Source organism: Natator depressus, chromosome 1 (genome assembly GCF_965152275.1).
Source record: "Natator depressus isolate rNatDep1 chromosome 1, rNatDep2.hap1, whole genome shotgun sequence".
Lineage (NCBI taxonomy): Eukaryota > Metazoa > Chordata > Testudines > Cheloniidae > Natator > Natator depressus.
The window spans coordinates 15,403,692-15,430,379 of record NC_134234.1 but is presented as its reverse complement, the minus strand read 5'-3'; the positions used below and the strand labels follow the sequence as shown (position 1 = coordinate 15,430,379).

At 41.7% G+C, this 26,688-nt stretch overlaps 1 protein-coding gene across 1 annotated transcript; it reads left to right on the top strand.

The window, feature by feature from the left end:
* Nucleotides 1–2,149: 2,149 nt before the first annotated feature.
* On the top strand, nucleotides 2,150–21,200 carry THAP12 (THAP domain containing 12). Its single transcript, XM_074942982.1, has 5 exons — nucleotides 2,150–2,456; nucleotides 13,683–13,803; nucleotides 16,754–16,861; nucleotides 17,895–17,931; nucleotides 18,242–21,200. The coding sequence occupies exons 1-5, from the start codon at nucleotides 2,368–2,370 to the stop codon at nucleotides 20,188–20,190; spliced, it is 2,304 nt and encodes a 767-aa protein (XP_074799083.1). The 5' UTR covers nucleotides 2,150–2,367; the 3' UTR covers nucleotides 20,191–21,200.
* Nucleotides 21,201–26,688: the final 5,488 nt, after the last annotated feature.

Below are 26,688 nucleotides of genomic sequence, written 5' to 3'. Positions count from 1 at the left end.
CCCAGATCCTCAAAGGTATTTAGGCTCTTAACTTCCATCAGATCCCTTAGGCTCCTAAATATCTTTAAGGATCTGGGCCTAGAAGTCAAAGCTTCTTCGTAAGGAATATTACTATGAAGAAACAACTTTTTGACCCACTCACACTTTGGCTTTTTGGTTGTTTATTAGAAACCAGTCTAAAGGAAGCTTAATTAATTCTTTATTTTTAGAGAAAAAACATACTTTAAAATGTCTCAAACAATTAAGCTTTTTTCATACTTCTTGGAAGACTCTTCCATAGACTAACCGATTTCCAAGTCAGGACATTTGTCTGATGTTCAGTCTAAATATCTCTTCTTAACTTCAGTTCATTACACCTACAGCACCCTGAACAATCCGTGTCCTTCATTGGAATTTACACCTTTCAAATGCTATGGTCACCATGCAGAGGTGGATGTAAGCTCCCCGTTCAATGGGTGCATGGCACTGCCCCCTCCTTGCCCCAGCAATGGGGCACCAACCACCTGCAGCAGCACGTTCCCTCTTGGCACTGCAACCCTGATCCAGCATCGTGCTGAAAGGAGGCCTGGGGGAGGATGGGCTGCAGAGTGAGCCCTCCCCGCGCTCACCCCACAGCGTTGGCACCTGTGTTGCTGGGCTGGGCCTGGCTCCCCACTCCAGGCATGGAGACTCTGATGGAGGATTGGTTGGGCCAACCTGAGTGGTGCTGCAACTTCAGGAACCAGGCTGCAATGCCCAGAGCAGGGAGCCAGGCCCAGCCCGACTGGACAAGAGCCACTGCTGCAGGGTTTGCTCTCCAGCATCCCCTTCGGCCCAGGGCTCCCCTCCACACTGGATCTAGGGTTGTGGTGTAGTTGGTGCTGCTGTGGGTGATCAGTGCCTGCAGAGCTGGGCCCAGACCCATGGGGCAGGAGTCGCCACTGCAGGATTTCTGTGGGCACCATTGCATCTGTTAGCACCCTAATAGAGCTAAAGCCACCTGTTACCACGTCTATCAACTTCAGATCATTATTTAGCTGAGCTATGCATATCATCTCATCCTTCCCCATAATCAAATTTTCCCCTTTGTCTTTTTGGTTACTTTTCTCTAAACTCTCTCCATTTTGTTTCTGACAAGAAGCCCAGATCTGAAATCTGTATTACACATGTAGTCTCAAGAATAGCATAGGAGGATTTACCTCTTTGCTGTGTGATGTGATGCCTCTATTTATGAAGTCCAAAATTACAAAGCTGTTTTTGCACACTGTATTGCATTGCCTATTCAGACATAAAGCACTGTTAAGGCTACTTGATCTCTTGGGAGAAGTCAGTAGATACATGCAACTACCCACCAAGGTTCAACTCTCAGTATTTTGCAGTTCAAGGGGTTAGTAATGATCTTTAATAGCCTGAAGAGTCTGGAATCCTATTAGCCAAGGACTGTCCCTCTCTCTCAGTTCATCACCTTGGTCACTCTTGCAAATGGCCATACAGTAGAAGTCTCCAGGAATAGCAGTTTTTTTCACTACTTTGGAATTCACTACCTTTAATGGGCCAACAAAATGAGACATGAAACTTAAGGCATGGCATAGGAATAATTTTTGTTCTGACTTTTTTTTTTAAACTTTAATAGGAAAAAAAGGCAAAGACCATTACCTTTTATGATGCCAAATTTATAACACCGGGAGTTACTTTCAAGGGAGTACTCCACATTTAAACTGAGCAGGTTACTTGTCCAAATCAAGTTCCTAAAACACACAGGTGGTGCCTGTAACAGTGGGTGGTAGGGCCAAGGGAGAGCTGAGCTTACACCCCCCCAGTGACAGCGAGGGCATCAGCTGTGGCAGACGATACAGTAGTTATAGCTTCTCTGCCTCCAGCATGGACCTCAGCCCTTCTACAGGGCTAGCTGCATTCTCCAAGCTCAGCCCATCTCCTGCCCATATAAACCTGGCCCTCTGGGCTAGGCAGCTGCTGAGAGGCTGCGCTTCTCTAGCAGCCTCCCTCCTACCCCAGCCAGGAACTACTACCTTGCCACCCTCCCCGCCCCTATTCTGCGCATGCGCTTCCCTTTCTGCTCGCGGCACCAGGCGCATGCGCACTGCCAGCCGGGTGGCGGGAACACAGGAGCGCTTTTCCGACACCGGCTCTGTGGAAAAAACGCATGCGCACTCCGCATCTCCGGGGTGGCCCGTGCGGCTTGCGGCGCATGCGCGCTACCGCGCTGTCTGGCGCGGGGCACTGTGGGAAGGAGGCGGCTCTGTCCCGGCGGAGGGTGGCGGTGAATCCTCCCGGCCGCTCACAGCAGTGTAGAGCCGCTTCCCCCACCCACCCCCGCGGCCGGAGGGAGCGCGGATTTAAAGGGGCAGAGACCCCGGCACGGGGACCATGCCGAACTTCTGCGCGGCTCCCAACTGCACCCGCAAGAGCACCCAGTCCGACCTGGCCTTCTTCCGCTTCCCCCGGGACCCGGTCAGGTGAGACCCACGGGCGGCCCCGCTCCGGCCAGGCCGCGGCCCCCGCGTGCGGGCCCGGCCCGGCCCGGCCCGGCCCGGCCGGGAGGAGAGCCCGGGAGCGCCCGGCCGGGGCTGCCGCTCTCCCGCTCTGGGGCCGCTCCTCACCTGGGCGCCGGGCCGGGCCGGGCCCTCCCCGCCAGGCCGCCGTGTGGGCAGGGACGGGCTGGCGCCTGCCCCGCTCGCCTGAGGACTCGGGAGGCCTCGCGCACTGCTCCCGGGGGGCGGGGCCCCAGGCCACCCTCCGCCGGCCTGTGGCTGGGAGGCGGACGGGCGGCTGCGCAGACCCGTCCTGGGGGCGGGGTGTCTCGGGGCGCGCGGGGAGAGCGCGTGTCTGAAGGCGCCTGGGCGGGGGGGCAGAGCCGGCCAGCGGGGGAGCGCTGGGGGTGGATGGAGGGGTGAGGCGGGCAGAGGCCCGGCGTGGGAGGGTGAGGCGGGGGCATGAGAAGTGCGATAAAAACAAGGAGGAGTCCGGTGACGCCTTAACGACTAACAGACTTACTTGGGCACAAGCTTTCGTGCGTGAAAACCCCACTTCTTTAGCTGCTTGGCGTCAGGTCGGAGGGGGAAGGTGACAGTCATGAGCTCCCACGCAAGAGCTCCCGTGTGACACAGGTAGACACAGGCTCTTTTGTGAAACACAGATACAGGCTCCCCGGAAGCATTTAACTTCATTTAACTCCATAGTCGTGGATCTTGGTACCCGTGGGCTGTGCCCTTCAAAGGCCGATGTTCTGTTTTCTCTAGTCTAAATTTTCACTGATTTGGGTTCTCTCTCTCTTCTTGGTTGCTTGCTTGGGCCTCATTTTCAGAGGAGTTGCAACTCTATAGATGATTTCAGTGGGAATTATGGATGCTCAGCACTTCTGAAAATCAGTCCCAGACTGTCCCAAGTTGAGCACTCCATAACTCAAGTACTCGAAGGCAATGGCCACTTTTGAAAATGTGGTTCTAAGGGAGGTTGTCAAACTTGCCCAGTTGAATATGATGCTGTCTATTTAAACTAGGGTGGTCAAAGTGCATTCCACTCGTCATATACAGACTGCAGAATTCTGTAATGCAATCTGGCAAATCTACCCTTTAATATACTGGAAGAGTTGTCTCCTTGAATCAACGGTCCTCTGCCTGCTGAGCGCGCATCATCTCTGCAGTCTGCCCCTTGACTCAAGATGGAATAGTGCTTGCTGAGACCCATCATCTCTGCGGACTACACTTTCCTACTAAATTACAAAGCTGGCTGCAATTTCTGCAAAATGGAGGAGATTTGGTGCTGTCTGTTGAGTTGCACTGTTAATTTGCCAGGAGCCATTGTTGCAAGGTCTGGATGATGACAGGTTGAAAAAGCACATGTGCAATACAGCTTTTATATATACATACATATATAGTGTGTGTGTATATCTTCCCCAAATTCACTAACTCATACACATTTTTTGATTGCTGGCTATTGAGTGGCAGTTCGATATGGATATGCTCTGTGTTGGCAGTATAGACGTTTTTGAAAAACATACAGTTTACCCTGGATAGTATGCCTGTTAGAAAGTAGTATATGTTAATGTGTTTGAATATATTTCAAATTAACAACACTACCCTTTGCAGTTTTTGTTTCACGTGAAAGTTATCAGTTGTTTGAAATCCCTTAGAAAAATAAACTATATTGTATCTCAACTGTAATGTGTCATATATCTGTTTAAAGCAGACACATATAAAAATTAAATGCATTAGTTTGCTTTTAAGTTGAAAGCGTTGTGTATCTTGGTTGCTGCACTTACATCCTTTTTGTACTCAGGTGTAGTGTAGTTATAGATATGAACGTAACTGTAGGTGTTTTGGCACATTCTGTCTTCAGTGCCATAAACTCAGTACTAACTACATTTTATTGCAAATCTGTTTGTTCTAAAATAGCTGATCTTCATGATTTGTGCCTGTTCATCTTGGGTTGTTGAACTGTGCCTAGAAGAAAGAATAATGAGGACAGCTGTCCTCCCATTGTGCACAATTATAAGAAAAGGGGCTAAGTATTATCGTGATGGGGGGGATTTCCTTTGAGAACTGTGCTCTTTGGAAACAAATGTAGTAATGTAGGCCCCAAATCTGCAAAAACTCAGGCATGTGCTTAACTTGACATACTGTGTGTAATCCCACTGAGGTCAAGAAGACGACTTGCTTTGTGTAAAATTAAGCAAATATATAAGTTTTTTTGCATCATCAGGATAATAAGTATTTGAGCTGAGTCTTAATAGTCTAATTGAAAAGTGATAGGAAGACACATTTTTCATTTTAATTATATTTAATATTTATATAGTGCTTCCAAGTCATAGAATCATAGAAATGTAGGGCTGGAAGGGACCTTAAGAGGTCATCTATAGCCCTCTTCCTGAGGCAGGACCAAGTATATCCAGACCATTCCTCCTTTGGAAGTCCTTTTTATAATTATCAAGTAATTAGAATAAATTCATTTTTGTTTTATCACTCTCTCTTTTTATTGCTAAAGCAACTTTGTTCAGAGGTTCCCAGATTGGTCTTTAGAGTAGTGGTTTTCAAACTTTTTGGGGGGGGACCCAGTTGAAGAAAATTGTTGATGCCCGTGACCCAACTGAGCTGGGGATGAGAGGTTTGGCGTGTGGGAGGGGCTCAGGGCTGGAGCAGAGGGTTGGGGTGTGGGGATGAGGGCTGCAGGGTGGAGCTGGGAATGAGGGGTTCAGGGTGTGGGAGGGAGCTTTGGGCTGGGGCAGAGGGTTGGGCTGGGGGAGGGGGTCTGGGGTTGGGGTACAGGCTCTGGGGGGAGGCTGGGGATGAGGGGTTTAGGATGCAGGAAGGGGTTCTGGGTTTGGGGGGAGCTCAGGGCTGGGACAGGGGATTGGGGCACAGACTTACCTCTGGTGGCTTCCAGTCAGTGGTGCAGCTGGGGTGCAGAAGCAGGCTTCCCGCCTGTCTTGGCACTGCGAACCGCACTGCGCCCCGGAAGCAGCCAGCAACAGGTCCGACTCCTAGGCGGAGGCTCACGAGCAGCTCCGTGCGGCTCTCGCCTGCAGGCACCACCACCCCCAGCTCCCATTGGCCAATTCCCGGCCAGTGGGAGTGCGGATCTGGTGCTCGGAGTGGGGGCAGCGCATGGAACCCTGTGGCCCCCCTGTCTAGAAGCCAGACCCGCTGCTGGCTGCTTCCGGGGCTCAGCGCGGTGTCAGAATAGGTAGGCACTAGCCTGCCTTAGCTGAGCAGCACCACCGACAGGACTTTTAATGTCCCGGTTGGCGCTGCTGACCAGAGCTGCTAGGGTCCCTGGGTGCTGAGCAAGGCGACCCAATGCCTTACATGCAACGACCCAGTACTGAATCGCCACCCGAACTTTGAAAAACCGTGCTTTAGAGCACTTATTGGCCTCTGGCAGGATGGTTAAAAATCAATGATTTTTCCTTTAAAAAAAAAAAAAATTTTTTTTTAGTTTAAATTTATAATTTATTCCTTTAAACCTGTTCAGAATGAAATCTGAATTTAATACAAAATACGTTAAGGCCTAGACTTGTATTCTCTCAAAACATTTAAATAAAAAATAAATAGGCTGAATCCATGAACCTCTATCAAAAACTTTGCGTTAACAGGTGCTTTTCTATATAAAGAAAGAATTGGGGAAAAACATTTAACAGTAGGTCATGCATTCTATTAAGGGCTTGTTTTGTTTTAATAAAAAACACAAAATAGCATATCAGATTATTTAAATTTCAGTTACCATCCTAAAGCAGTTTGATGCAAATTGTGAGTAATGCTGTGAGTTTGTCACGGACTCTGTGACTTCTGCAGTGGCCACTGTGATTGGCTTCGGGGTTGCCCAAGCAGCTTGGACAGCCCCTGGGCCAGTCGCACTGGCCACTGCCTACCCCACCCCAACAGCAGCAGGATGAGTTTGGGTGTGGGAGGAGGTTGAGTTTGGGTGTGGGGGTTGAGGTGTGGGCAGGGGAAAAGGCTCTGGGGGGCTCCCCTGAAGCAGCAATGTGTCCCTCCTTCAGCTCCTAGCTCTGTGTGCTGCTTCCACCTGCAGGCCCAGCTCCTGTTGGCTGTTGTTCCCGGCCAATGGGAGCTGGCAGAGCTGGGAGCTTAGGGAGGGACATGTTGCCGCTTCCGAGAAGCTGGATAGTGAGCCTGCCAACCCCCACCCCTGAGACTGCCCCCTCCCAGCACCTGTGCTGCCCCTTGGGCCACCCCAGCACCCATGGCACTCCCAAGATTTAGTCAGGGGTATGGTACAAGTCATGGTCAGGTCACATTAACGGGCTGTGAATTTGTTTACTGCCCGTGACCTGTCCATGACTTTTACTAAAAATACCCATGACTAAAACGTAGCCTTAATTATGAGTAAAAGTATAAGTAAGCAATTTATTATTCGCCATTTTCTAAGGTACTAAAAATCTACAGTTAATAAGAATCTGAAAATATTAAGCGATATCATTTTTTTAAATGTGTGTATAGTTATAGTGTACCCTCTTACATTGCAAAAAGATGTACTAAATCTAATGTAAAGGTTGTAAATGAACTTGTATTAATGGTTATATCAACCAGTGCGAATGCAACTTTTTTTAGAAAATAACTGAAGTACAAATGGAAAAGATGATTTAAACTGAGGCTTCCACTTGGTGATTTCAATCAATCATGCACCTTGTCTGTGGAGAGCTGACTTGGCAGTTACGACTAGCTCTACTCCATCTTTCCACCTGCGAGAAACAGAACAGGTGGAAAAGGGAGAAGGAATGAAAAGTGAAAGTGGACAGTGTCCTTAATTTAAAAACCTAAGACACTTGCTACATTAAGACATTTAAAATACATATGTACTTGCTTAACATATATGTAAGCAATGGCTGTAGTTGCTTCAGTAAGGATATTTATGTGGTTCCAAATGAGATGAGAGATGATCCATGGGACAATCTTTCTGTTTGTGACTCCTTACTGTTCTTCATAGCAGACACGCTATGGCTTTAGATGAGGTGTAAGCAATAGGAAAAGAAGAACTCCTAAATAAAGGATCCTGTTTTCATGCTAATAAGGCAAGAGAAGCAAAATGGATTGATGTAAGTAAATCAGTTATTTGAATAATTGGCTTTAATCTTGTTTTTGAATTTGTATTCTTTTTAGTTATTTTCCTAAAGCAAGGTTGATTCTTGGTGGTTGGTAACTGTTAAAACACATTGTCTTGCTTCTAAATATAGCCTTTATACTAAATTTGGTACTACCACCAGTTAACCAGGAGCATAAACTATAGCTATACATTTAAGCAATTGTATATCTTCACATAAATTTAGTCAAATTAATTCCTCAGAAAATGGCGAATAATACACTTATTTACTAGATAATTATTCTTTTTACTTATAATATGCGTCAAGCTCTATTTGGATGGAAATTTGGAATTCGGTTGCAAACACACACAACAAAAATTTGAAAATTGTTTTTGTTTAAATTAAAACTACCTGGGATGTGCTGGATACTTTTTTCTTATTGATCAAAACATGTTTTACATTTAAAATGTATCTGTTTATTAAACAAAGTAGGCAGTGACTTTAACTGATTGTATCCTCTTACCACTTGTTCTTAGCTTGAATCCTCACAACTAGTTCTTATTTGAAGATTGGAATTGGGGAAAACCAAGCTTTCCTGATCTTTCAACTTCCAATCAGCTTCTTAACTTTCAATGACCTGGTCATTGAATTGAATTAGTTGTGTAAACTGAAATGAAGAAAATATTCTCTCTGCATCTGCAGAAGAGGCTGCTGTCAAAACCTGATTGAGCGCTTCCACAAAATTTGATACCAAGTGCTTTAGGCAAATATGTATAACTTAACACCATTTTTATTTAATTTAAATGGTTTTAATAGATTATGGTAAATTAAGACATAAACAGGTTATTAAAATTTAATTTTAAATCATTTTAAAAAGAAAATGGTTTTAATCTGATTTTTTTATCATTGATTTTTATCCACCCTGTAGAGAAATAATTTATACTTCATCCGTCAATAGAACGTTTCCTAAATAAAATGGTCTTTCACTCTTTTATGAGATGTCATCAGATATTTAAAAACAATCCTTTTAAAGATCCATGACTGAAGAAGAGGTTCTCAAATCATAGAGCTAAAAAGACTGGTAATCAAAACAGCAGTGCAAACTCTTGTGGTAAGACTGGTCTTGTTCTGTGCCAATGAAGCACTTACAAAACAAATGCTGCATGATTACAGGTGTACCAGTGACCATCTATGTTTATTTGCTGCATGAATTGTCTGGTACCACTTGGTTTAACAGATTTCTGTACTAAGTTACTGATTGCGTTCTTTTGAACTTGAAAGAAAGTTTTGCGTTTTCTGGCATCACCTAAAATGTGTGGGTTTTGCCATGTTTCCACAGTGGTATATAAATGAGCTACTTACTGAAAGTATCAGTACAAAATTACTCCATTCTGCTAAAATAATCACTTTTTTAAAAATTAATTGCTGTTTGGGAGATACACTGTCACAGGTATGCTGTGTAGTTACTGGGTGTTTGAGTTCTAGGCTTCTGCTGTGTATTTTTCCTGTTTTGGTTCCTCAGAGTTAGCCTGTTCTACTTGAGACTAAGGTTTTCTCTCCATGGAATAGAGAATGCATCCTTTAAACCTCTTATATCTGAACCAAAAGTTACTGCAGAAGACTGACATCATTCTTCTGATTGAATACAGGACGGGAACAGGATACATTAGTGCTGAAGTGGAAGTAGGCAGTGACTGTAGGATCTGCCACTTCTGCTTCTCTTCACCCCCATACCTCCTGCAAGTCAGTTTATTAAAAGTAGTCGGTGTATAACACCACAAATTGCACATAACATTCCTTTCACATTCTTTACACCTTCCACTGGTATGTCACCAATCTATTGCACCTACAGTATGTATGGAACTTGAAACTGCTACAGACATTGTGGTCCAAAAAGAGTGCAAGCCTAATTGTCTTTCTCATTCAGCCTAATAAATCTAAGTCTCTTGGGCTCAGTGACAGAAACTTCAAATTTCACATGCACCAAACAGCCAAACTTTTGGACCTCTCATTCTGTGGCTTATAAAGTAGGGTGAGGGTGGAAGGATGAATTAATTGAATCTGGGAGGGTCCTGAGGATAAGAGAAGTCAGCAGAGATAAGGTTATTTCTCATTACACTTTGAACTAAAGATCCTTAGCTTGTATGCCATTTTTTTATTAGTTATCTTGCAACATGTTTGTTAATATTTTCCCCTCCTTTCCCCCAGTTTTGCAAAAAGTACACTTTTCTTAACAAGGACTCTGTATTTACTTTTTGAAATTGTCAATTGTAAGTGCAAAGCAGGGACCTGAGGGGTTTTTGTTTTGTTTTTTTTTACAGTGGACTGAAGATTTTATTTTTAATAGCTGAATGGATTTCAGTAGTGAATAGACTGAGGTAGGATGCAGTGAATTTTAGTAAAATTGTATATATTTTGTTATAACTTTTTGGAGAAGGGAATGTGTCTTCTATGTTTGTGGGAAGGACAGTCCCATGACCACTGGGGACCAGAATACAAGCAATAGCTTTTTAAAAGAGCTCTAGACTAAGTGTGAAACTTGAGCTCCGCTTAAAACTTGTGGGGAGTGGCTAGAAGTTGGATCAGTTGAAGTAAAATTGTCACTGAAAATGAGAGTTGTAATGAAAGTTTCTTCTGAGTTACTGCTATAGTGTCCGTCATAATGCTGTAATTCTATATAGTCATCTGTGGTCCTCTTTGATTTTGTTTAGGTTGGAGCATACGTCAGGGAGGAGCTGGTGGATATAGAACAGCTAATTATAGGATTATGATAGTGACCCAGTCATTACTCTTGTATGGGAGTTGTGTAGGTTTTCAGGCATCATATTGTATCTCAAAGGCTGAACATAAGAATGGCCATACTGGGTCAGACCAGTGGTACATTTAGCCCAGTAGCCTGTCTTCCGATAGTGGCCAATGCCAGGTGCTTCAGAGGGAATGAACAGAACAGGTAATCATCAAGTGATCCATCCCCCATCACCCATTCCCAGGTTCTGGCAAACAGAGGCCAGGGACACTTCACGGCAGGGGTGGCCAACCTGAGCCTGAGAAGGAGCCAGAATTTACCAGTGTACATGGCCAGAGAGCCAAAGTAATACATCAGCAGCCTGCCATCACCTCTCCCACCCGCCAGCAGCCCTGCTGATCAGCACCTCCCTGCGCCTCCTGCCCACTGTGATCAACTGTTTCATGGCATCCAGGAGGCTGGGGGTGGGGTGAGAGGGGGGAGGGGACAAGGACCTGACAGGCTCGGGGGAAGGGGCAGGAGCCTTTGGGGAAAGGGTGGAATGGGGGCAGAGCCGGGGGTTGAGCAGTGAGTACTTCCCAGCACACTGGAAAGTTGGCGCCTGTAGCTCCAGCCCCAGAGTTGGCACCTATGCAAGGAGCCACATATTAACTTCTGAAGAGCCACATGTGGGCCACCCCTGCTTCAGAAAAGCATGGTTTGCATGCCTGACTAAACTGGCTAATAGCCATTGGTGGACCTATCCTCCAGGAACTTACTTAGTTCTATCTTGAATCCTATTATAGTCTTAACCTTCAGAGCATCCCCTGGCAAAGAGTTCCACAAGTTGACTGTGTGTTGGGTGAAAAAATACTTCCTTTTGTTTGTTTTAAACCTGCTGCCTATTTAATTTTATTTGGTGACCCCTATTCTTGTGTTGTGAGAAGGAGTAAATAACACTTCCTTATTTACTTTCTCCACACCAATCATGATTTTATAGACCTCTATCATATCCCCCCCTTAGTCGTCTCTTTTCAAAGCTGAAAAGTCCCAGTCTTCTGATATGGAAACTTTTCCATACCCCTAATTTTTGTTGCCCTTCTCTGTACTTTTTCCAGTACATCTTTTTTGAGATGGAGCAACCAAATCTGCACGCAGTATTCAAAATGTGGGCGTACCATGGATTTATATAGAGCAGTAGTTCTCAACCAGGGGTCTGGAGCCCACTAGGGGGCCTCAAGCAGATTTCAGGGGGGCCTCCAAGCAGGGCCAGCATTAGACTTGCTGGGGCCCAGGGCAGAAAGCTGAAGTCCCACTGCATGGGGCTGAAGCCCAGGTCCCGGAGCCCCGCCACTTCGGGTTGAAGCTGAAGCCTGAGTAATGTAGCTTCATGGGGGCCCCTGTGGCATGGGGCCCCAGGCAGTTGCCTGGCTTGCTATCCCGTAATGCCACCCTGGCTTTTATATGCAGAAAACCGCTTATTGCGGCACAGGTGGACTGTGGAGTTTTTATGGCATGTTGGGGTAGCCTCAGAAAGAAAAAGGTTGAGAACCCCTGATATCGAGGCAATATGATAGTTGCTGTCTTCTTATCTGTCCCTTTCCTTATGATTCCCAACGTTCTGTTAGATTTTTGACTGCTGCTGCACATTCAGTGAATGTTTTCAGAGGACTATCCACAGTGACTCCAAGCTCTTTCTTGAGTGGTAACAGCTAATTAGATCCCCATCATTTTATATGTTTAGTTGGGATTATGTTTTCAAATGTGCATTACTTTGCATTTATCAACATTGAATTTCGTCTGCCATTTTGTTGCCCGGTCACCCAGTTTTGTGAGATCCCTTTGTATCTTCGCCATCTGCTTTGGACTTAACTATCTAGAGTAGTTTTGTATCACTTGCAAATTTTGCCACCTCACTGTTTATCCCTTTTTCCAGATCACTTATGAATATGTTGAACAGCACTGATCCCAGTGAAGACCCCTGGGGGACACCACTATTTACCTCTCTCCATTCTGAAAACTGACCATTTATTCCTACCCTTTGTTTCCTATCTTTTAAGCAGTTACTGATCCATGAGCAGACCTTCCCTCTTATCCCATGACAGCTTATCTTGCTGAAGAGCCTTTGGTGAGGCACCTTGTCAAAGGCCTTCTGAAAATCTAAGTACACTATACCCACTGGATCACCCTTGTCCACATGCTTGTTGACCCCCTCAAAGAATTCTAGTAGATCGGCAAAGCATGATTTCCCTTTACAAAAAGCATGTTGACTCTTCCCCAACAAATTATGTTCATCTATGTGCCTGACAATTCTGTTCTTTACTATAGTTTCAGCCAATTTGCCTGGTACTGATAATTGGCTTCTGTGGTGTCATGCAGTGAAGACTTCATAATACCAATAAGCATATATATATAGATCATACTCCTTCCATAGAATTCTGTTTGTTGGTAGAGTCAATTTTTTAGAAAATAATAAGATATAATAGCTGCCAGAAATTGTTGATTTAATGACATTTTTCTGAGGGACATGCACAAATGAAATAGCAGATGAGCTTCATTTTAGTAATTTTGCACTCAGTCTTGTGCATGTGCTGGTTCAAAAAGTCCTTGGCAAAGACTTGATTAAATATATCCATTGGGATAAATGGAAAGCCAACTAATATGTTTATATCATTTGCTCCTTAACATGTCTTATGCACAAGAGAAAATACTGCCTTCCAGATTTAAAAGGGGTCTTATTAAGAGCAAGACTTCTTCCAAGCCCTATGATATGTGGCACAAAAGTAAGCAAGGTTCTTGAGATAGCACAAAACCAAACGTTTTGTAATATATATACTGTATGTCTATTGAAGATTTATTTCAAACTGAGATGATTCTCTGGTTTGCCTGTCTTCTACTTTAGTGTTCAAAGATCCATTGTAAATGTATAGCTTTGCCCTTGGAGATCACCAACAAGAAAAATACTCTCAATTGTATTTTGTGTCAAAAAATCTACTTTTTAAAAACTTGTCATTTATTAAGAGAGGAGGGAAATGGTTTTTCTTCAGGAATAAAATTTTTGCATGTCTTCACTCATGAACAACTGCACAACAAACCATTGTGCTTCTGAGGTGTAGTTAGAAAAATATTGCTTAGAGGAAAAGATTGAAATATTTAAGCATCTGAGGTGGCGTTAAAAGTGAGTAAAAAGAGAAAAGCAAATTTTTACAATGGTTCAAACAGGAACATGTTTGGGGTTCCCCCCCCTTCCTTGTAATTTGACTATAATCCCAAAACCCCACCTGAAAATGAATAAAAAGGCTAATTTCAAACATTAATATAAAAAATGTTGTTTATGGTGATTGTCTTAGAAATTATAGGGGGCTTTTTTGTTTAAACTTAAACTATTAAAGTAACTAAAGTTTTGTGTTTTACACGCAGATGTCAGAGGTGGGTGGAGAACTGTCGAAGGGCAGATTTAGAAGATAAAACTCCAGATCAGCTGAACAAGCACTACAGATTATGTGCCAAACACTTTGAGACCTCTATGATATGTAGAAGCGTAAGTAAAGGCAACTAAAGCTCTATTTCACATTGTGTAAAATGTACCTAAGTTCATTTTCCTGCTTTAAACATTAACCTTAGGATCAAGAAGTCTTTTTCTACTTTTTTTTAATAGAGATTCATGTCTTATCAAAGAGAAATTTTTAAAGTGAAGATAACTGTTTCACTCCTAATTTTATGTAATATCTTTAGCTAACTGAGTGACATCTAAACTGTTCCCATGACCGTGGGAAATAGGATCATGGGTTTCGCAGCCAACTTAAATCTGTGGGCAGAATTCTATTTCTTGATTTTTAGTGCATGACTCATAGAATCATAGGAAAGTAGGGTTGGAAGAGACCTCAGGAGGTCATCTATCCAATCCCCTGGTCAAAGCAGGACCAACACCAACTAAATCATCCCAGCCAGGGCTTTGTCAGGTCGGGCCTTAAAAACCTCTAAGGATGGAGATTCCACCACCTCCCTAGGTAATCCATTCCAGTGCTTCACCACCCTCCTAGTGAAACAGTGTTTCCTAATATCCAACCTAAACCTCCCCCACTGCAACTTGAGACCATTGCTTCTTGTTCTGTCATCTGCCACCACTGAGAACAGCCAAGCTCCATCCTCTTTGAAACCCCCTTTCAGGTAGTTGAAAGCAGCTATGAAATCCCCCCCTCATTCTTCTCTTCCGCAGACTAAACAATCCCAGTTCCCTCAGCCTCTCCTCACAAGTCATATGTTCCAGTCCCCTAATCATTTTTGTTGCCCTCCGCTGGATGTTTTCCAGTTTTTCCACATCCTTCTTGTAGTGTGGGGCCCAAAACTGGACACAGTACTCCAGATGAGGCCTCACCAATGTCGAATAGAGGGGAATGATCATGTCCCTCGATCTGCTGGCAATGCCCCTACTTATACATCCCAAAATGCCATTGGCCTTCTTGGCAACAAGGGCACACTGTTGACTCATATCCAGCTTCTCGTCCACTGTAACCCCTAGGTCCTTTTCTGCAGAACTGCTGCCTAGCCATTCGGTCCCTAGTCTGTAGCGGTGCATGGGATTCTTCCGTCCTAAGTGCAGGACTCTGCACTTGTCCTTGTTGAACCCAATCAGATTTCTTTTGGCCCAATCCTCCAATTTGTCTAGGTCACCCTGGACTCTATCCTTACCCTCCAGCGTATCTACCTCACCCCACAGCTTAGTGTCATCTGCAAACTTGCTGAGGGTGCAATTAATCCCATCATCCAGATCATTGATAAAGATGTTGAACAAAATCAGCCCCAGGACCGACCCCTGGGGCACTCTGCTTGATACCTGCTGCCAACTAGACATCAAGCCATTGATCTCTACCCGTTGAGCCCAACCATCTAGCCAGCTTTCTATCCACCTTATAGTCCATTTATCCAATCCATACTTTTTTAATTTGCTGGCAAGAATACTGTGGGAGATGGTACCAAAAGCTTTGCTAAAGTCAAGATATATCACGTCCACTGCTTTCCCCATATCCACAGAGCCAGTTATCTCATCATAGAGGGCAATCGGGTTGGTCAGGCATGACTTGCCCTTGGTGAATCCATGTTGACTGTGCCTGATCACCTTCCTTTCCTCCAAGTGCTTCAAAATGGATTCCTTCAGGACCTGCTCCATGATTTTGCCAGAGGCTGAAGTGAGGCTGACCCATCTGTAGTTCCTCACGTTCTCTTTCTTCCCTTTTTTAAATATGGGCACTATATTTGCCTTTTTCCAATAGTCTGGGACCTCCCCCGATCGCCACGAATTTTCAAAGATAATGGCTGGTGGCTCTGCAATCACATCAGCCAACTCCCTCAGCACCCTTGGATGCATTAGATCTGGACCCATGGACTTGTGCACGTCCACCTTTTCTAGATAGTCCTTAACCTGTTCTTTCACCACTGAGGGCTGCTTACCTCCTCTCCATACTGTGTTGCCCAGTGCAGCAGTCTGGGAGCTGACCTTGTCTGTGAAGACCGAGGCAAAAAAAGCATTGAGTACTTCAGCTTTTTCCACATCATCTGTCATTATGTTGCCTCCCCCATTCAGTAAGGGTCCCACGCTTTCTCTGACCACCTTTGTGTTGCTAACATACCTGTAGAAACCCTTCTTGTTACCCTTCGCATCCCTTGCTAGCTGCAACTCCAATTGTGCCTTGGCCTTCCTGATTACACCCCTGCATGTTCTAGCAATATTTTTATACTCCTCCCTAGTCATCTGTCCAAATTTCCACTTCTTGTAAGCTTCCTTTTTGAGTTTAAGCTCACCAAAGATTTCACTGTTAAGCCAAGCTGGTGGCCTGCCATATGTGCTATTCTATGTTTTAAATGGGCTTTCAACCACATAATGTTACTTAATATAAAAATATGCAGGGCAGAGTTTTAGCTCTGGGAGTCAAAGCAACCAGTGTCCGAGAAACTATTTTAGGGACTAATATGTAATCAAAATTGGAATTTCCTGAAGTTTAGTTTGGATGATTTTTTTAAACAGTAATACATATTTGAGAGTGATCATCTGAATCCAGTTGCTAGCAAAATATAATCAGTTTTGCTAGCTTATGTTTTCTCTATATAGAATACTGTACTTAAAGAGCATCTGATGCCTTATGCAAAACTATGAAAATATATTCTGTACAGGAAATGTGAGCAGAAAGTTTTTCTTAGTAGAGACATTTGTATGAAAAAACTATGTAGAAGACTTCTGCTACAGCTTATTCTGCAATTAAAATCATTTTTTGTTAAAATATTCCACTACAGCATCAAACAATCAAAGCGAAACTATCTGGAAACAGACCAGCCTAGCTTTAATGCCCAAGTAAAGTTCAGAATGACAGACTTCCAAATATAAATGGTAAAATGTAAGCCTAATCTTTGAAATTGTTATTTTTAATAATTTTTGTACTGAGACAGAACATTTTTAAAGGAAATTTCTGATCTAGACATCTTTCTCTTTACAGAGTCCTTACAGAACAGTTTTACGAGATAATGCTGTGCCAACTATATTTGACCTTACAAGTCACTTGAACAATCCACACAGCAGGCACAGAAAGAGAATAAAAGAGTTGGTATGTTTAAATTGAATCTTCTTTTACTAAAGCAGTAAAAGCAAGCAAGTGCAAATAAGAGATGCCCAAATAACAGCAATACCTTGCACTTGTGTATCCTTCTGAGTGTCATTACGAAGAAAATATCGTAGTGGGCATTATTGGAAAATTTAAATACTAAAATCTTAAGCTAATATTATAACTACTTATAGAATTAGGGAAAATCTAAGGAAATGAAAATAATAAAACAAAGAAGTGTTGCTCAGAGCTGGTTTAGAAGAAACTTGATACCGATTATGGGTGTATTTCATAGATTTTTCCACTGAAAATCTTGCAGTATGTGGATTTGCATGATCACCATTTTACCTTCTAACATTTTGAACTAGGCAGAATTCCAGAGTTATGGGTTTTTGGTTTTTTTTAAGTTCATTTTTGAACAATAGTGACCACCTTTTTAAATGCTTGAAATCGGAAGTAAGCAGCTTCTGCTGAAATAGCAGATTGCCAAATGGCTCCATCGTATGTTTCACAGAGACCTTGTCTGCAGGTTTTGTGTGGCCTAAATGTTTATGTGTAACGGAAATTAAGAAATGTTATAGCTCTTAATTATAGTGGCATTTGCAAAACATTACAGCTGACTTCTAAAAATTTCTTTATAGTTTTGATAAGCCTACGTAATGATGATCAAATAAATCCTAGCAATTAGAATTGAAAAAGTTCTGCTAGTTAGTACATCTCCCTGCCAGAACAAAATTCTTCCATAAAATTTTCTGGTTCTTTCGAAATTAAAACTGTACAATGTTTTTAATGAGAGGGCTCCCTCCCACTTACTTTGGGGTACTGTTCCACTATGTGATAGATCAACACATCTTCAGATAGACTTGACATTATTGCTGTCCCCTCACTGAGATATATCTGAAAACATTCAGATTCTTATGAATGCATAGTACCTGTCTAATAAGTATTAGGACTCTGAAAACAGCTTTATTGAAGTTCTTCAGCAATTTGAGACCATATGCCAGGCAGTATCATAACTTCTTTTTTCTTCCCCAAGAGTGAAGATGAAATAAGAACACTGAAGCAGCAAAAGAGTAAGTGGCCAATATATTTAAGTTTGAGTTCGTAGTGATGAATAGACTTTTAGGTATAGCACTAGCTTAGGCAAATAAGGTAGTATGAAATAAATTATTGTTAATTTTTACAGTAAGGATAGGTAAAACACTTTAATTCTGTTCAAAAATATTACAAATAGTGTCCCACACTGACACTGTTTAATTAAAATGTAAATACTATGGATTTTCCAGTCAGCAATTGTTTAAATATAGTTGTTGTGGGGGAAGTAAATGCTGCAAACTTTCTATATGAAGAAGTCTTAGGCTTGTGATGTCTTTCATTTTGTAGTTGATGAAGCCTTTGAACGGGAACAGGCAAATCAAGAGTTGAATGAGAGCAGTGCTCAGAATACTGTTTCAGAAGGAGGAGGAGAAGAGCAAGAAGAGGAAGTTGTTCCTCTTACGCTGGAAGAGAGGGAAAACAAAGATTACCTTAAATCTTTATTTGAAATTTTGATCCTCATGGGCAAACAAAATATTCCTTTGGATGGCCATAATGCTAATGAACTTCCAGAAGGTATCTTCACCCCAGATAACTTTCAAGCTCTGTTGGAATGCAGAATAAATGCTGGAGATGAAGTTCTGAGAAAACGATTTGAGATGGCTGCAGTAAATCTGGAGTATTGTTCTAAAACTCAACAGAAACAGATGCTTGAGATCTGTGAGAGCTGTGTAAGAGAAGAGACGCTCAGGGAAGTAAGAGACTCCCACTTCTTTTCCATTGTCACTGATGAAGTAGTAGATATAGCAGGTGAGGAACATTTACCAGTGTTGGTGAGGTTTGTTGATGAGTCCCACAATCTGAGAGAAGAATTTGTAGGGTTTTTGCCTTATGAGGCAGATGCTGAAATTTTAGCTGTTAAGTTCCATACAACTATTATTGAAAAATGGGGTCTAAACATGGAGTACTGTCGAGGTCAAGCCTATATTGTCTCCAGTGGATTTGCTTCAAAAATGAAAATTGTAGCTACAAGACTCTTGGAAAAGTATCCACAAGCTGTGTACACGCTCTGTTCCTCTTGTGCTCTAAATGTATGGTTGGCAAAATCAGTCCCTGTTGTTGGAGTTTCTATTGCTCTAGGGATGATAGAAGAAGTTTGTTCGTTTTTTAATCAATCACCACAGTTGTTAGTAGAACTGGACAATATAATCTCTGTTCTTTTTCAGAACAATGAGGAAAAGAGTAATGAACTGAAAGAGATTTGCCATTCTCAGTGGACAGGTAGACACGATACTTTTGAGATTTTAGTGGACCTAATGCAAGCACTCGTACTGTGCTTGGATGGTATAAGCAGTGATGTGTCTGTCAAGTGGAGTAACTTCGTTGTTGGTCGAGCATTTGTACTTTCAAGTGCATTAACAGATTTTGACTTCATCGTCACTGTTGTAGTTCTGAAAAACATTCTGTCTTTTACAAGAGCCTTTGGAAAAAATCTCCAAGGCCAAACATCAGATGTGTTCTTTGCAGCCAGCAGCTTAACAGCGGTGTTGCATTCGCTGAATGAAGTGATGGAGAATATTGAAGTTTATCATGAATTTTGGTTTGAAGAAGCAACAAATTTGGCCACAAAGCTGGATGTACAAATTAAACTTCCTGGAAAATTTCGCAGGGCACAGCAAGGTAATTTGGACTCTGATGTAACATCAGAAAATTACTACAAAGAAGCACTTAGTGTTCCGACTGTAGAGCACATTATTCAGGAATTAAAAGATATATTCTCAGAACAACACCTAAGAGCTCTTAAATGTTTATCTTTAGTGCCCTCAGTCATGGGACAACTAAAATTTAATACATCTGAGGAACATCATGCTGATATGTATAAAAATGACCTACCTAATCCAGATACACTCTGTGCAGAACTTCATTGTTGGAGAATCAAATGGAAGCATAGAGGAAAAGATATAGAGCTTCCAGCTACCATTTATGAAGCGCTTCATTTGCCTGACATAAAGTTTTTCCCTAATGTGTATGCATTGCTTAAAGTTCTGTGCATCCTTCCAGTGATGAAAGTGGAGAATGAGAAATATGAAGTAGGACGAAAGCGCTTGAAGGCATACCTGAAGAACACCTTGACAGAACAGAGGTCAAGCAACTTAGCTTTGCTTAACATAAACTTTGATATAAAACATGACTTGGATTTAATGGTGGACACCTACATCAAACTCTATCCAGACAAAGTAGAATTTCAAGAAGACTTTCTTCCCTCAAACAATTCAGAAGTAACTGAAGATGCTTAGGAAAAAAAAAAATCTTTAATCAGTTTGTTGAAACAGTTTTTCTGTTTAGACTTTATCAAGAGGAAAAACTATAAAATGTATGTAACCTACTTAATCATTGCAATTGTATTTCCATTTTAGACCTCAGATTGAACAAGCAGTGGCCAGTGACACAAGTTATGTTCTGTTGATCCACATTAAAGTACTATTATGTGAACAAAAACACCTTTGAAAATAAACCAGTGTGCTTCACAAAGACAGTACTCAAACTCTTCGTCTGATTTGACATGACTAGGTGCTCATATTTGTTGTCATTTTGGAAAAGTAATTTGTGATCACTGTGGATCCTATGGGGTTGTTTCATACTTATGCATAAAAAATGCAGGAAAACAAGGTAGAATGAAATCCATTGCTTACCAGTTACTAGGGTTTTTGGTTTATTTGGAAACTGTTTAAAAAATATGGAAATGGTATATTTGAATAACTTAGCGGAGAGTGAATTCTTCTATCACAGTCATCACACTGTGGACTGTGTTCTGCACATCAAGTGAATATTAATGAGTGTGAAGGTACGTTAAGGTTTCTGTGGAAGAGCTAGCCTTTTGCAATCACCTGGTTGTATTGTTTACATTCCTTTGTGTGAGCCACACAACTATTTTTTCTTTTTAAGCTTTTAACAAGTATGAATTGAATATTAAATCTAAAATCCTGAAAGATGCTGACTGTAAAAATTATTCCATAAGCATCTATACTTATTTGTTTTTGTCCTTACTGTTACACACAAGTGTATCTATTGCCTCCATCGTTATTTGTAAACATACCCTGGAAAAATTAGAAATAAGTTTGTTTGTCAAGACGTGACTTGGAAAATATTGCTGTTATTTTTGGCACAAAGTAAACAATTTTGTATAGTTTTATTTCAATCTAAAATAAAATGTGAATTTGCTTTTTTTGTTTTTTTTTTTTAAAGTAGTCCTGATATTTATTAGTAAAGCAATGTTTCCTGAGGGGGGAGAGTGTTTGTTTTTTATAAAGTAATTTTTGTCTTATATTGTTCATATAATTCCATCCAGCAGCATTACATTAAAATGTTAGATGGGAGTAAATTTCAATTTCTCATTAGTTTGGGAATGATACATGTAGTATCACTTTTCATGTATACGGTACTCTTACGTTATGTAAGAGTTTTTTTAAAAATTTATTGTAGCATAGCTTTAAATATAACATTCTTCAGTATAAAAATACTTTATTTGAATGGGACATGTAGTCATCTTTAAAAATTATTAAAATGTAACTTTAGTTACTACACCTGAGTTTCCCCTGGCCAGTTTTTGTAGGTTTTTTTTACTTACGGTCACACTTAATTTCTTTTTAAAAAGAAATAAAAATGTTTCTCTCCCAAATTGCAGTGAGAGAGATTCCCACAAACAGGGAAAACTAACTATACATGAGAAAGTGTGACACAATGTACATAGTGCTATAAAACATACAAAGTGGAAAAACATGGAGAAAGTAGCATTTTCCCATCTTAATCATCGTTATAGGAATCTTAAATCTCTCAAATCAATGCCAGTACCATTGTTCCCAGTTTTGGCAGGCATTGCACCTGCCAACATCAGGTGAGACACTGCTGTGATCTGGGAGTACAAGAAGATCCTGGCTGCTACACCAAGACCTCAATTCACTGCCACTCTTGCATCTCAAATCCAGGAAGCCTTTCTGGCTCCATGTGTCAATGCAACAGGTCAACGTAAAGGATGCTAGCACTTGCTGGCTTGAATCATGGGCCGTTTGTGATGTCCCAGACGAAGACTTGATTGAAGATCCAATGAAAAGTCCCAGGATTCTGCCTTCCTCATAGGCAGTGGGCTGAACTCAATCACAGTCAGACAACATATGGAAGGTGTAGATCTCTCCTCCACAAATGGAAAATTAGAGAATCACTAAATTGTGACTGTGGTGAGGTACAAACCATGCAACACATCATGGACAACTGCCCCCGTTCACACTTACAGTGGTGGCACAGGGGCCTTTTTGTTTGGTGGTTTTGTATGCGTTTTGTAACTGATACTACTTTATGAATGGAACCTGCACAGAAAATCATGACATATTTTTGAAAACCTGTTGAACTTGGACCATCTCTGGTCTGACCCTTCCTCATTTTTATTAATATGGGAAGGGCAAAATGATCATGTCCCCCAAACTGACTTATCTTAATCTCCTTTAAAGAGCATTTCCAATTTTAGTTATTTGGTAAAAACTTATGAGCATTTTCATTTGTTTTTCAGTGTTGAAATGTAGCTATCTACCAAACTGAAGAGCAATTCTGGTGACATTTATTGAGTTCCCTGATGCACAATATCAGGCAAAGTTGTTTTGATGGGATATTTTTTAATGCACTGTATGTATGTTAATAGAATGCTGCTAACACCATATAATTTATGACCAATAGTGAGCTGGAGAGAGCAACTTACAGGCCCCTTAAAAAAAGAATTTTAGCAGGCAAGCTGAGACGAAGGATTAGTGAGCAGAAGGGGGAAACAAGTGGCCTGCTCCCTCTGAGCCGCTGAAAGAGTTTATATACAGTAATGGCAAAACACAAGAGGTAGAGGAATGAGGGAATGGCAAATCGCCATAGTAGGCCTCCTAACTTGGAAGACTTGGGTGGAAATCTTTTGTTTTGTTTTCTGCATAATCAAATAACTTGCCCATTTAAACCAATTTAAATATAATTACTCTGATAGTCTGCTTTCACTGAAATATAGAGGATGAATGTCCTAACTCACTAGTTGATTCTAACTTAGCTAGTCCTAGCTGGTTGACTTCTGTTAATGACAATAATTCTTGTTTTAAGAATATGCTGCTTTTATTTCCTTTTCCTATATTCAAATACTTCACCACAGCAGAGAACTCCCATTACAATTCACTGTTCTTTGAAAAATAGCACAGATTTTTATCTCCTGGAACACACTTTCGAACACTGACTGTAGAAAACCTTTCACTTCTTGTTTGGCTGCTAGAGCACGGCTGCAAAGGAACAGAGAACCAGAACCACTTAATGATTCTAGATGCAGCTGACTGGTTGTAAGTGCACTCAAAAGTTGCTGTGAATACCAGACCAGAGTTGCCAGAAACAGCCAAATTACTTTCATATAGATGAAAATAAATCTCTTTACTGGATCAGTTTCAAGAAGCAATTACTAACTTAAAAATAACAATAAGTGTGATCCCAAAGTAGGCTTAACGTTAGATTAATGTCCAGACCTTTAATACTCTCTCCTTCCCCCTCAAGGAAAGAGGTCTTACAGTATGCACATTATAATTCCATATGTCTTGCCTATAAAAGTAGCAAGACATCAGAAAGAATTAGTAGGTATATTATAATTTTTAAAAATTATTTTAAAGTATTTGATACAGCTTTTTAAAAAGCTTCTAGATACAGTATTTAAGAGAACATACATATTGCATGGTTAAGCACTCAGTACAATAAATGCAACCTGAATGCTATCCTGTTTTGTATATTCATTACAACAGTCTTTTAAATTACATGATTACATTATTAAGTAGAAAAATTTGTATAATACTCTTATAATATACATGTACATGTATCCTAATGAAATATTTTGGTTTTTATACTTGTTAATTGTATTGCCATAAGGGTCCAGCATATCTTTGAATTAGACTGTTTGTGGTAAGTTCTCTTCTTTAAGATTGGTGTCACATTTCCCCTTTTAATTCAGCAGCACAGTGGTCTTAAAATGTAATGCAAGGGATGAGGCCGGTAATTGTGAAACTCATTAACTAGACTGAGGAGGAGGAAAGCTATGGAGATACCTATTTCTTCTGTCCCCAGTATTCGCAGCAGCCATTGGGAGGTAGGAGGGGGAGTGCTGGACCCCATGCCTCACCCTGTTAGGATTTGTTGTGCAGGTGTATGCAACTTTTGTGGGGTACTTTTTGAGCTGTGGGGAAAAAATTCTACTTTATACTGAGTATGAGATTTTCAATGGCAAATAAACTGGCTCAGTTTGTCCAAAGTATTTCAGAACAGGCATTGCTTCTTAGTAAAGGGTCAGGGCTATTTTTCCCCATGCTGTATTTCACCTTCCACACTTCAGCCATTTTGGCCATGTAGTGCTCGTCCTAAAAATAAAATAAATGGGAAAAGTTGGATTTCTTTTGCTTTCTCCTCCCCCACTGTCTTAGCACTCCATAATTGCTATACCATTTTTGTTCAGACCCCCCACCCCTCCCCCCCCCCCACATTTTTATATATAAATTCACCTTGGGGCAGAGGTCAAGCCTGGAAAAATTTAGCTCAGTAGTTGAAAAGCTTTAGAAAGTTATGAATGACTGAGAACCAGAGGCTAGAAGATAAATTGTTATGCAACCTTAACTACAGGGGTTACGGCAAACTAATAAGGGACAGAAATTTGTCATAATTCTGAAATCAGAAATGTCTGAAGCTATTTCAAAACTGTCATCTGAATGGTTGCTGTTGTATTTCTTCCAAATGTTGTAATAATTTCATTTTAATGAGCTGTTTTATTATGGGCACCCCTTCTGACTAGTACAAGTGGTTGTACTGATATAGCAGTATGGGTGAAAACTGAACAGTCCCACTATCTGCCCAAATTTGAACCTTCCCATTGGATTCACCATAACATTAGAAATGGCAGACTTAATATAGCTTTTATCTAATTTGGGTAATTTTAGGCGAAATCAATGGGATTTTCATTAATCTGACAGAATTGAAGATACTGGTGTTTGTTAATACAATTTTATTATAGTAGCACCTAGCTAAGATTGGGGCCTTATCATGCTAGACACTATACAAACATGCTAATGGACAGTCCATATCCTGAAGAGCATCTTCCTAGAAATCAAACAAAAAACCCAACAACACGGGATAAATTCCTGCAAACTGATTATCATGGGCAGATCCCTACAGCCACAGAGAACCCCAGACAAGTATAGACTCAGATGTCTGCACACACACATTGGCTTACAGGATTTGGCAAGAGTTTATTTATCAAGCGTTTTAGATATGCAAGAGACCTATACAAGGTACAGTGTTCCGTCACCCAGGTTGCGATATCTGTAATTAAACAATTATAAGTATTTTATCCCACAATGAGTCCCATTGACTTCACGGTGATTGCTTGTTTTCTAAGGGTATGTCTATGCTACAATTAGATGCTTGTGGCTGGCCCATGCCAGCTGACTCGGACTTGCAGGGCTCGGGCAAAGGGGCTGCTTAACTGCAGTTTAGATGTTTGGGCCGGGCTGCAGCCTGGGATCTAGGACGTTCCCACCTCACAGGGTCCCAGAGCCCAGGCTGCTGCCTGAGCCTAAATGTCTACACAGCAATTAAACAGCCCTTAGCCTGAGTCAGCTGACTTGAGGCAGCCACGGGTTTTTAATTGCAGTGTAGACATACCCTAATATACTCTTCAATGTGAGCAAGAGTATCACAGACTGGCCTATATAATATATATAATTTTTTTTTTTCTCGAGGAATTACAGGCTGATGATACAGTTGTAGGAGTTGTTTGGAACACTGAACATTATAAAGGAATCTACCAAAAAGGGAGAAAGTAATTTTATAATAAAACTAATGGAAAGCCATCAGAGCCAGGAACTTTACTGAGAAAAGAGGTTTTATAGACTAAAGTGTTTCTCCTGCTGTGTAATAAGCTCTGAAAGTGAACTTTCAGTAAATTGATATTTGGACGATATCTGAAATAACTAGTACTATGAGTGCTTGCTCATGTCCATTCCAGGGTAGATGTGTGCATACTGCTTGCACTGTTGCCAGAGATTTTTTTCCCCTCAGTGGTATCCATCAGGCTGGCTCTGGTACTGCATGCTTACGTGCTGGTATAAGGGGTGCCACCAGTTCCGCACCCTCTCCTTTCCTTCTTGCCGCCTGTGACAGTTGCTGTAACATCTCCTCTTGCGTTAGCAGAGCGATTACCAGTGGTTTCTTTCTGTTTAATAGTTTAGTGTATATATTGTAAGTAGTTTTACTGTAGATTAGTACTTCTTCCCCTGTTACTAAGGGGCTCCCTTCGCCCCTGGGGCAAGCCTTCTGTGGCAAGCCTATGGCCATGAACAACCCACACTCTAGTTGTCTGAAGTGTCTGGGAGACTCTTACATGAAAAACTGTTGCCAAATTTGTTGGGACTTTGAACTTGGTACAAATGACAAAGTAGTCAGACTTAAGGCTATTTTAATGGGAGCTGCTCTTAGACTGGCTTCGGAAGCAAGCCACTTCGCTTCAACACCAGGCACTTAAGCCTTAGTGTGAAGCATGCCTCTGGTGCCAAGAGAGAAGTGTAAAAAGCAGCACACCAACAGGGCTCTCGCCGGTGCTGAAGAAAGGCAAGCCAGGAGAAAGCAGTGGAATACGACCTGCACTGGGTCACTCCTCCACCCTGGTCTCATGATGGCACCATCGACTCCATTGAGATCGTTGAGTCCAGCGTGGGACCCAACACCGGGAAGTCATGGTGGTA

Coding starts and splice junctions, on each gene's coding strand:
- THAP12 (XM_074942982.1), top strand. CDS start 2,368: ATGCCGAACTTCTGCGCGGCTCCCAACTGCACCCGCAAGAGCACCCAG. Junction 2,457..13,682: donor TTCCCCCGGGACCCGGTCAG/GTGAGACCCACG, acceptor TTTTACACGCAG/ATGTCAGAGGTGGGTGGAGA. Junction 17,932..18,241: donor AACACTGAAGCAGCAAAAGA/GTAAGTGGCCAA, acceptor TTCATTTTGTAG/TTGATGAAGCCTTTGAACGG.